The 10,713-nt window shown below is 57.4% G+C and overlaps 4 protein-coding genes across 4 annotated transcripts; 1 reads left to right on the top strand and 3 right to left on the bottom strand.

Moving 5' to 3' along the window:
- Positions 1-1,669: 1,669 nt before the first annotated feature.
- Positions 1,670-3,297, top strand: N657DRAFT_601473 (branched-chain amino acid aminotransferase II). Its single transcript, XM_062790104.1, has 2 exons — positions 1,670-2,862; positions 2,929-3,297. Exons 1-2 carry the CDS (start codon positions 1,747-1,749, stop codon positions 3,097-3,099), a joined length of 1,287 nt encoding a protein of 428 aa, XP_062645158.1. The 5' UTR covers positions 1,670-1,746; the 3' UTR covers positions 3,100-3,297.
- Positions 3,298-3,451: 154 nt separating this feature from the next.
- N657DRAFT_648211 (uncharacterized protein) lies at positions 3,452-4,911 on the bottom strand. The gene is made up of 3 exons (XM_062793476.1): positions 4,271-4,911; positions 3,605-4,170; positions 3,452-3,548 (listed from the first exon to the last, which is right to left on the bottom strand). Exons 1-3 carry the CDS (start codon positions 4,725-4,727, stop codon positions 3,486-3,488), a joined length of 1,086 nt encoding a protein of 361 aa, XP_062645159.1. The 5' UTR covers positions 4,728-4,911; the 3' UTR covers positions 3,452-3,485.
- A 1,324-nt stretch (positions 4,912-6,235) lies between these two features.
- Positions 6,236-7,837, bottom strand: N657DRAFT_648213 (uncharacterized protein). Its single transcript, XM_062793477.1, has 2 exons — positions 6,714-7,837; positions 6,236-6,637 (listed from the first exon to the last, which is right to left on the bottom strand). Exons 1-2 carry the CDS (start codon positions 7,349-7,351, stop codon positions 6,265-6,267), a joined length of 1,011 nt encoding a protein of 336 aa, XP_062645160.1. The 5' UTR covers positions 7,352-7,837; the 3' UTR covers positions 6,236-6,264.
- Positions 7,617-9,749, bottom strand: N657DRAFT_648214 (uncharacterized protein). The gene is made up of 3 exons (XM_062793478.1): positions 8,922-9,749; positions 7,751-8,768; positions 7,617-7,684 (listed from the first exon to the last, which is right to left on the bottom strand). Exons 1-2 carry the CDS (start codon positions 9,303-9,305, stop codon positions 8,094-8,096), a joined length of 1,059 nt encoding a protein of 352 aa, XP_062645161.1. The 5' UTR covers positions 9,306-9,749; the 3' UTR covers positions 7,617-7,684; positions 7,751-8,093.
- Between the last annotated feature and the right edge of the window lie 964 nt (positions 9,750-10,713).

Consider the following 10,713-nt stretch of genomic DNA (forward strand, 5'->3'; position numbering starts at 1 on the left):
CGGCAGGACCCCATAATGCTGCAGGCTGCTCCCGTCGTGCCATTTGGCATCATTCGATGAGGAGGCTGTTTATCCGCGGGAGGCTATTATTCACCAGGGCGCAATCGGCCCGCGCTGCTGCCGAGGGTCGCGCTCCGTCCTCCACGACACTTCGCGGCAACCGTCACAAGGCCGAACGGTGAGTTGGCGGCATGCCGGCAAGCCGACTTCGCCGCGTGTCAGAATTCGGGAAGGATGCCGAGCGGGGTATCCATAGGCCGGTCTGTTAGCAAGTGCGCTCAGCTGAGTTGTCCGGGATGGTCGATGCTCGACCGGGTCCGATCCGGCGGACAGCTCGGGTCCACGTGGAGCATTGTCCGGACCGGACCAGGGCCTGAAGACCGGCTCTCTCACGGGTGGCACACTAGTTAGTCTGTTGGCACCGGCCACCTCGAGCGCAGAAGCAATGAGCTCAGACGACACGCAGTTCGTTATGGTTGTAGTCGAAGCAAGTGCGCGATTGATGGTTACTTGCCTGGCTAAACTACCTGGTATTCCGGCACGGGACCGCTGACTCTCTTATCGCAGCAGGACCGGGTCGCTCCGCAACGCGTGGGGGCTGCGGCCCAACCATCGGCCGGGTGCAACGTCGACTTCGGCGCGGATCTGCGGAGCCGGACACTTTAACTTTCCAATCTTGGAATTTGAGACAGCCTCCTGATTGGGCGGCCGCAGAGATCGCTATCGCGCCTATCCCCGGCTATCTGCGGGCCAATGGACTCGATTTCACGGACTCCGATCCAGGCATTTTCTACCCAACTCCTCGCACGCTTTCCAGCGCCTTGTGTCGGGCTTCTGTGGATCCTCTACGCCATGAAACCATCAAATTGATCTCGAGGCCATCTGGTCACACGCCCAATTGCTGCGTCTCGGCGTGTCTGTAGGCAGGGAACGGACAGTCTTCACGAATTTCTGCGAACTCCGCCGTCGCAAGGAAACTCCACCGGTTCGTGACTCGGTCCCTCCGCCAGCCGAGACGCGGATCGCAAATCCCACTGCTTATGACTCAAGAACGCCATGTCAAACACCGGACGCCCCTTTCAGCCTTTGTGGTTCAGGGACCTCCTCCGGTACTCGGACCGTCCTCGATAGAGAGCACAGGATTGTTGAGTGCCAATGGACGGCGCAGCTGCAGACGGACGTATGCGGCAACCACCCCTTGTAACAAGTACCTAATACCGTGAAAAGGGACCATGCTGGCATCGCCGTCACCAAGCAAACAAGTCAACAGGATTCGAATGCGTCCCAGCCAACCACTGAAACCGGTACATTCAACCGGCATGGCGGTACGGATACAGGGACTCTGTACGTGTCAAGTGTGTAGAACCGGCACTGGGCCGGGCACTGCGGCAGAATGCCATGTGCGGCAGACCCTGTGCCGCGCCCTGCTGTCGACAGCCCGAGGGGAGGTTCGTTGACGGTGGATCAACCCAGGTCGGCCAATTGACCAATCAGTCCCAAGAAAGTAAAACTTGATCTCTGCCGCCCTGGATACCCGCATCCCAGTTAGTCACTTGGACCTTGAACCGAGACTTTTAAAAAGATCTCCTGGCCCGCGTGACTCTCGCTGGTTCTCACTCCCTTCCTTTGCCATCTTCCTCTCTCACCTTTCTTTGTCTGGCGCCCGTGCTCTCGGAGTGTCCTCTTGCCATTAAGCTCGCTTACATCTTTCTTCTTTCACCGACTCCAAACGGGGAACAACTCACCATGCTTCCGCAGAAACGCCCCGCCGAGGACCTCACCTCGACCGCCATGGAACAGAAGATTGCCGAACAGCCGGCCCTGGCCAACGGCGTCAACGGGCACACCAACGGCGTCAATGGCCACGCCAACGGCACCAACGGCGCCAGCACGCTCCCCGGCCTGGACGCCTCCAAGCTGATCATCACCCGCGCCGACCCCACGGCTCGGGCCGTCCCAGACGAAGCCACGGCCTGCTCCGGCAACGAAACTATCTGCACCGACCACATGATCACCGTCCCTTGGAAGGCCTCCTCGGGTTGGTCCGCGCCGGAATTGAAGCCCTACGGCCCGCTCTCGCTCATGCCTACCGCCTCGGTCCTGCACTACGCAACAGAATGCTTCGAAGGCCTCAAGGCCTACCGCGGCCACGACGGCCGCCTTCGCCTCTTCCGGCCCGACCTCAACGCCAAGCGCATGCTCATGTCGACGCTGCGCATCTCCCTCCCCGGTTTCGACCCGGCCGAGCTGGAGAAGCTCATCCTCGCGCTCATGGCCGTCGACGGGCCCAAGTGGCTGCCCCGCACTCGCCCGGGCTCCTACCTGTACCTCCGCCCGGCCGTGATTGGCACGCAGCCCCAGCTCGGCGTGCAGGCGCCCAAGGAAGCCCTCCTCTTCATCACGGCCTCCTTCATGCCGCGCATGGACTCCCCCCCAGGCGGCCTGCGCCTGCACACCAACCCGGAGGACATGATCCGCGCGTGGGTGGGCGGGTTTGGGTACGCCAAGGTGGGCGCCAACTACGGGCCGAGCCTGCTGGCGACCAACGAGGCGAGGGAGCGCGGCTTCGGCCAGATTCTGTGGCTGTACGGGCCCGAGGGGTACTGCACCGAGGCCGGGGCGAGCAATTTCTTTGTCGTGTGGCGGACCAGGGAGGAGGAGGGCGGGAAACTGCAGCTCGTGACGGCGCCGCTGGACGACAAGCTGATTCTGGATGGTGTGACGCGGCGGAGCGTGGTGGAGCTCGCGAGGGAGCGGTTGGCCGGCGATTTGGAGATGGTCGAGAGGAAATATACCATTGACGAGGTGATTGCGGCGGATAAGGAGGGCCGGTTGGTTGAGGCGTTCGCGGCCGGCACGGCGGTATGTTTTCTCCTCCTCTCTCTCTCTCCTCTGTCAGTCTAGATTTGTCAAACTGACTGGTTCCAGTTCTTCATCTGCCCCGTGTCGCAGATCCGCCACCGCGACTACGACGTCCACATCCCCATGGTCAAGGGCGAGAGCGGCCAGTACACGGCCAAGATCAAGAGCTGGATCTCCGACATCATGTACGGCAACGAGCAGCACCCTTGGGGCGTTGTGGTGGAAGAGCAGCAGTAGATTTGCTTGATTTCGGAGGGTCTTCGTCATTTCATTGTATTGTAGAGCGTCAGCGTCAGCTTCGTGCAGAGCGCGGGCGAAAAAGTGGTTCTTGGGGAAGGCGTTCGGGAGACTGGGTGGTTGAGCATTGAGCATGCCATGGGATAGCGGCATTTGTTTCATAGAGAGAGTTATATAATGTTATGTGGAAATTCCCAGTGATATTTCAGTAGTGATCGTCAAGCTTACTCTAACGTTGTCCGTTGGATATCAGTCAGCACATAAGCCCCCGTGACACATTTCCTCCCCAGCTCCAATAGAGCAAGCAAAACATGTCACGAAATCCCAGCAAGACAGCAACTTGAACTGCCACCAAATAGCCACATCAGATCCCCCACCCCAGCCTCTCAAGGCTCATCAATGGACTGAAAGAAGGTATGCAAATCCGGCAGCGTAGCCTTCCGAAAGTCCTACCATCCCGTTAGCACCTTCCCGAACCGAGTCCACTTCGGCGCGCCACACTTACCTTCTCGATCTCCTTCATAAACCCCACCGCCTCCTCCCCAAGCTCAACCGCTTCCTCCTCAGCAAGTGCAATCTCCCTCTCAATCCTCTCACCAAAAAGCCTGAGCACCTCCTCCCCCTCATCATCACCCTCGCCGTCATACCCACCACCATGCCCGACCCATTCCCCGCGACGCAAGGAACCACCACCACCACCCGAGTTAGAAGAACCAGCCAACCCCTTCAGCAAAGCCTTGACCTCACCCTCCGCAGCATCCCACTCCTCCCACAGCCCGGCCATCTCAGTCTCGAACTGCCTGACCTGCTCCTCCGCGCGGGCAATCAGCTCCGCCACGGTGTGTTCCTCGGTGCTGAGCGAGCTATCCTTGGTGTTGCGCTGCTGCGAGCGAATGCGGAACTTGTCGAGCGGCTGGCTGAGCTTTTTGATCTGCGTCTCTGTCTCATTGAGGAAGGCCGCGTCCGGCTGGACGAGGGATTGGTTGAGGCGGAGGGTGAGGGAGGAATGGGTCTGGGCGAGGTGCATTGTTGCGCGCTTGTGGATGGTTGTCGCTGTATGGAGGTAGTGTTCTGCGGCGAGGAATGGGAGTGTTAGTTTCCTGGTTTGCTTAAATCTGGGATTTTGTATTCATGGTAGTGGGGGGATTGGGGGAGGAAAGGCGGAACGGACCTTTGAGTTCTTGGATCAGGTCTTCTGCGTCGGGGGATGGTGAGCGTGCTTGTGTTCTTTCTCCGGCGCTGGCATGGTTAGGTCGTGTGGTGGCGGTTTGCTTATCCTCAAAGGCGGCTTTGATACGCTGGAAAAAGGGGGCGACTGAGGGTTTGGTGGTGAACTTTGCGTTGGCTGCCACACCCTCGACGAGTGAAAGAGGGCTTGGTCTCTTGGGTAACGGCACAAGCCGGTCTTGGAGGGACTGGACTGGGTTTAGTTTCGTCTTCGGTTTGTGGTCACTGGACGAGGAGGAGGACGGGAGGTTGTCGTTGCTGCTGGGATTGGTTGGTTTAGGAGACGGGAGGTGCTCGGAATGCAACTGCTCCGGGCCACCTCTGATGGCTCGAGAGCTGGTAGCTCTCAGTCTCTTGGGCCATGGCTCTTCAAGAACAGGTCTATCGATAGAAGAGGGCATGGTCAGACGACGTTGTATGAAATGCGATGGGTGTCGTGCCGATAAGAATGGAAGTGTTTGATGGCGAACATCTGGCACCTGAAATTGGCATGAGAAATACAAGCGATTGAGAGACAGTCATGAGCTTTCAAAATTTAACCGGGGAGATTGGCTGCCTGATGATTGCAGCAAAGGAGGAAGGAGTGATCAAGAGGGTTGCGCTCATTGCCCTTCCGCCGCTTCCAGGCAATTAGTCATCCGCATTGACCTCTGAGGCTTGGATGCTGGAGGAAGCAATTTGGTCATTTTGATGAGCTTATGGGCGAGTTTCTTGGGCGTGAAGGTCCTCTTCTGTTTGGAACCTTTGGGCGCGCTTTGGTGTAGTTCCGCTCTCCACCTCCTTTGCCCTCGATGGTTTTGGCAATGCGATGTTGACATTGTGAGGCTGACTCGCAATCAACAGGAAGGATGTCGTAATCCTAGGCCCGGCTCTGGCAGACAGCTCTCACATGGTATAACGCTTTCGAGAAAGGAACATGGCGTTGTCGGACACCAAGTGTCCAACAACGACACAGCACCGCCGCTTTGTGCTTCTATCAACACATCGTCTTCAGATCCCATCAGGGCAAATATACCAAGTTAAATTAGCTTAGATTGGTCCCACGGATGGGTGATGATCTAAAGGAACCAAGATCCGCCCGGGCCCCGGCCCTTCCAACGACTTTCATCTCGACTCCCACGCTCATAAAACTGCCGCACCTGCCAGCATTCGCCTTATATGTAAGAGGTCCACGTTCCTTTCTCCTGACGCCCCTTCTACCCAGTCAAATGACCTAGTTAGAAGGGGCTGGGGACCCAAAAATCCCCATGGGACAAGGTGATCTTCCAAGCGGGAGGTCACCAGTTCGACTCTCGCCGCTCCAACGCCGACTTTCGAATGCCAACCGCCCCCGACCCCCTGGCCACCGTCCCCTCGAAGCAAAATCCGTGGTCCCAAGATTTTCGTAACCATCCACCTGCGTTGGGAGTTGGGTGGTGAGCTTTTTGATGTTTTTGTCACCACCCTCGCCCTGTAATCATCCAACATCAACACGCTGACACATCACATTGATCTTCGTCCACGTGGCTGCGGTTTGCGTCTGGGAGAAATATCAATGATAATGGGCCGTTCCCGAATTGGAGCTACGTCGACAATAATGGGTACTGTCGGCTGCTCCGTGGTTGCTGCTTTAGGCTCGGTTGCTGTCGCTGCAGGAGGAATTGGCGGTGGCGGCGACGGATGAGAGGTCGGTTTGTCAAAGCTTTTGGCAGGAGAAGGCGGAGGATCGGATCCTGGGTTGGAATGAGGAGGAGTTGGATTCCGATTGCCTGCGTCGGGACCAGGAGGGTGAGGGTCTGAATTAGAGGAAGAGGTAGAGGCAGCATGCGAGCCAATGGGGCCTGGAGGGTAGGAGGTTGCACTGGGGGGTGCAGGAATTGGTCGAGCGGGACTTGGAGGAGGAGACGACGGAGGCCATGGCCTACTCTCCTTTATCAGTATCTCTTCTCAGTCACTCGCTTATATGCTGGTATCAACTGACCTTGGATATCTTACATATTCTCTCCAGCCACTCGAAGCCGACGACCGATCAGACGCGCTTCCACCTATACTGCCGCTGCCGCCGCGGCTACTGTTGCTGGTATTCCCCCCGCTGCTGATACCACTGATGCTCTCCCATCCAGGGGCACCGTTCCTCAAATCGTATAGGAACACCAGGATTAGTGCGATGACAATACCGAGCGGTATCAACTGCGTGGCAGTTGTGATGTGATTGACACCGGCTGAGATACTGTTCCATTGAATCGTCAACTCAATGGCGGCGATGAGAATACACGCAACTGTTAGGCCGCCAAAGGTTTCGAATTCTTTTAACACGCGGATTCGAGTACGGCTACAATTGTTAGTTCAGCAAACTCTGACCAACAAGACCATGCCGGTGAGCCTGGGGACTCTCGCTCATCACATACTTGGCTCTCCTCCGACGCCTCGACTTCTTCTTCCTGATGACTCCTGCCTTCATCGCGCCAATAATTACGCCTCCGCTAAGAAGGGCGAGCATTAGCAGGACATTCATAGCCCTGAATCCACCGCTGTGCATTTCGACCGGCCCAAAAGCGAAGCCCAACTGCAGCGGCGGCTGACAGGGACAGCACCCGCCCTGCTCCCTCAGGGCTCGGTCGATGTCCACCGAGTCGACCCCTGTGCCCCAGAACCAAAGGTGCAGACTGATGACTATCAGAACAAACAAGGACCGGGCGAACCCGCCGAAGCCGAATCTACCACGCTGTGTGCCCAGCCCAAGGTCGGGACGGATCCAGGCCACCAAGTCGGTGGTATGGCGGGGAACGAGGAGGTACACGGTTGTCGAGATGAGAAGCAGGGCGACATAGACCTCGGCCGCAAAGAGAGTTCCAGCCGAAGCCGCCATTGCCAGGCCGAGGAAGACGGCATAGGCCAGAACCAGCTCCACGGCCCGGGGCACCTGGGCATGGCGTTCGTGGCAGCGCTCGCCGATGAGGACGAAGAACCAGAGGAGGTAGAACGAAACACGGATGCCGAGTCCGTAGAGGTCCGGGCTGCCTGTGATTGCGCACAAGGTCGTCATCTACTCGGTTGAATGTTCTTGCATTGCCTCGAAATCTGGGTTTCGGCTGGGACTGGTAACAGGTAGGTGAAAGCAGGGGTACCGGAAGTGATCATGACGGGGAAACAGACTTGAGCTCCAGCGGAACAAGCTTACTCCGTCCGCCTGCGCAACCTCTCAAAGCCATGGTATAGGGTGGATGTCTGGCAAGCCAAATGATGCTGAGCATTTGACACGCAAATCGAAACGGGTGTCACCCAGACAGACTCGCCGCACGCCCATATCGCTCGCTGCTCGATATCGACTCTCATGGCGGCCAGCTCCTGTCAGATCCGATGTGTCGCCGGCAACTTCCTGCCCGTCACCACATTAGATCGCAGGCGGCGTGCAGTAGCGTGGGTGCAGGACGGAGTGCCGTACCTATTTGCTTTGGGTCGTAGAGCTGCCCACGTAGCTGGAGCGTTGACATTAGCTCGCACCTGTACCATGTCGGCGGATGGCGGCATAGCCGACTAACCCAGCTCAGCAATGGGCGGAGCAACTCTCCGTATGTCTGTCGCACAAGAGACCCGTTCAAGGACCACTCGCATTCTGACAGATATGCGCACGAACACCGCAGGGCTTGTGGGAAGCAATATCATTCACGGAATTCTCCAAGCACCAAGCAACCGAATCACACAGCCCAATCCGAACTCCACGCTCACCTGCAACAGACAGCACCCTATCCTGCCGCCCACCTGCCCCCTGGCTTGACTCGACCCCGTCACCTTCCTTTATCATCCTCCACCGGAATCCCCGCTCCCTCAAGCCCTAATACCTCCATCAGCACCGGGATCTCGGCATGGTCCCTCGTATTCCTCATCCGATGACACCACGTAACAATCTTATCCTCTCCCTCGGCCCCCTCCTCTCCCTTCCCATCCAAACTAGCCTCACTCACCCTCCTCCTGTCCCCCTCATCACCATCTCCGTCGTCCCCTGCACTTCCCTTACTCCCCTCCCCCCAAATCATAGGCCGTCCTCCAGTTACGGGACTCAAAGGCGACACGACAGCACCACCACCAGCAACCTCCAAAGCAACAGGCTCAAACAAAAACTCCCCCCCAACCTGCCTACTATCACCGCCCTTGAGCGCCAACCCCTTGGGCACATTCTTCAGGCCCTGCACGATACTCTGTACGCTACTCGCCAGCAGATTCTGCTTCATGTACGCGGGCCGGGCGCCCAGCGCCAGGGTGCGCACCATGCCGAGCTCGGCGTACAGCCGGCGGGTCGGGTCGGCGTAGATGGGGAAGGGGCAGTCGGTGGCGGCGGCGTACATGTCGATCAGGGCCGGGTCGCCGCAGCCGATTACGCAAATGAATGTCGAAAGGGGGAGGGCGAGGAGGGAGGAGGGGGTTATGTGGGACGAGAGGGTGCGGAGGTAGTTTTGGCAGTTCTGTACCCAGCCCCGTATCAGTCAAGGGAATATGTATTAGGTTGGGTCAGTTCAGGTTTGAAGCGAGACACACAAACACACACACACACACACACACACACACACACACAGAGAGAGAGAGAGAGAGAGAGAGAATGATATGGATTTGCTTACACCGCAGTAAAAATGCCTGACAAAAATAATGAGCACCCGTCTCGCGGTATGCTTGCCAGTGTACAGGCTGCGAAAGGTGTGCGACTTGCCGTCGCGGTCCAGCACGACGTAGCTGTCGATCTTGCGGATGGTTTCCGGAGTCGGCAGGTCGTGGTTGCTGTCGACCGAGCCCTCGAACTCGACGGGATTAACGCCGTCGTCGTCTTCTTTCGCTATCGCCGTCGCCGTCAACGGTGCTGCGGAGGCTGCGGTTGTTATCTTCGGAAAAGGCGGGGTCGCCGCAGACTTCTCCGTAACAACGCCCGGAGTAGACTCCGGCGGCGCTGGCTTGGCAGCCGGGGCCGGGCCAGCTCCGTTGTTCGGGGCGATTTCCGTGGATGTCATTGTCGGGGTTTCTTCTAGCTTTAGTACTGTCAAATGAGACAGAGAAGCTCAAGGGCTCCGAGAAAATCTCCCAGGAAGAAAAGTCTCGGGTGAAGAGGGGCGATGTCAAATGGCTTGGCGATCGGAAATAAATGCAGGGCAGCTGCAGCAAGGTGAGGTGGCGGTGTATTCGAGAAGCCGAGAATATAATCTCAATGTGTTGATATGTGTAGCAGGCATGATGAGACTTGGGTGAACGAAAGGAAGGAGAACAACAAATAGCGAAGAAACCAGAAAAAATAGTTAAAACGAGCACTGATTATGCCAGAGAAAACGTGCAGCCCCAACTGCAAGACCTGGAATTCTAGCTCTGGATATGCAGCTTGCCAACAGGGCTGAGCTAGACGCCTCGAACATGACGTCCCTACCAAGACATGGCCGTTTTGTTTTTTCAGGCTTCCAGCACACCGGCTCGTTGTGCTGTTGGGAGTGGCAGACTGAAGCACCTGTGCGGATACAGTATGTCTCGATTGGGGGGTATCATCGCATTTGGTTGTTAGCCGCTGCAAGTGTGGGAGCTGTGCTTGAGTTCAACGACCATCACTGGCCTTGTGTGTTTCAGCGTGCAACCGTTGCACCTTTGTGGTCAAATGGACGTCTGCTGCTTTTTCTGTCTATTTGTCTGTCTGTCTGCTCGCTAAATGTTCTGGTCAAAGGGCTGCCTCAAGAAACGAGTGGCGGTCGGCAGTCATGTTAATAGTCACACTAGCTCCGAAGCTGGGCATCCTGTTGCTCTCTGTGTGAAGTGAAACGCACTGTATCGGCGTAAAACGAGCGACTTCCTCATCACATCCTCTCTCTCTCCTCTGCCAAGACTGTCACCGGATCCTCTAGGCGTAGAACAGAACGGGCCCATATCCACAAGTCGCCGGTCATCTCTCCGCCGCTGCCTCTCACCAGTGCCGCCACGAAATATTCCGTATGGACCACCCTTCGAAGCTGTTCAAGTCCTAGCAGCCTCGCCTGTCGCCGACCTGGCAGAGCCTGATCGAGCGCCTGATGCCAAAGATGGCAAGCATGATGGCTCAAAGGAAGTCTCGATGCCAGCATGTGGTGAACGGCTCAAGAGCAAGTCCCCACCGGTCAGAAGGGTGTGCTCTTACAAGCATCTACCCATTCCTTTCTAATTTCCAGACCAATGCTCGTTCGGCCCCAAGGTCGGTCGCGATAGAGGCCCGGTCGCGAGGGCGGAAGAAGGTAGGCTGCAGCGCCTTGAACTCGGTGCGGTGCCTTCGTCTGTCCTTCGATCCGCATGGAAGTAAACCACCAGCGAAAAATGTAGAGGGTTCCTCAATGCCCAGGGCATTATCCTCCAAACCCTCAGTCGAACCCGGATCCTATCTGGCTAGCAAATGCGGTGCTGACGCTC

This window comes from Parathielavia appendiculata, assembly GCF_033297405.1.
Source record: "Parathielavia appendiculata strain CBS 731.68 unplaced genomic scaffold N657scaffold_12, whole genome shotgun sequence".
NCBI lineage: Eukaryota > Fungi > Ascomycota > Sordariomycetes > Sordariales > Chaetomiaceae > Parathielavia > Parathielavia appendiculata.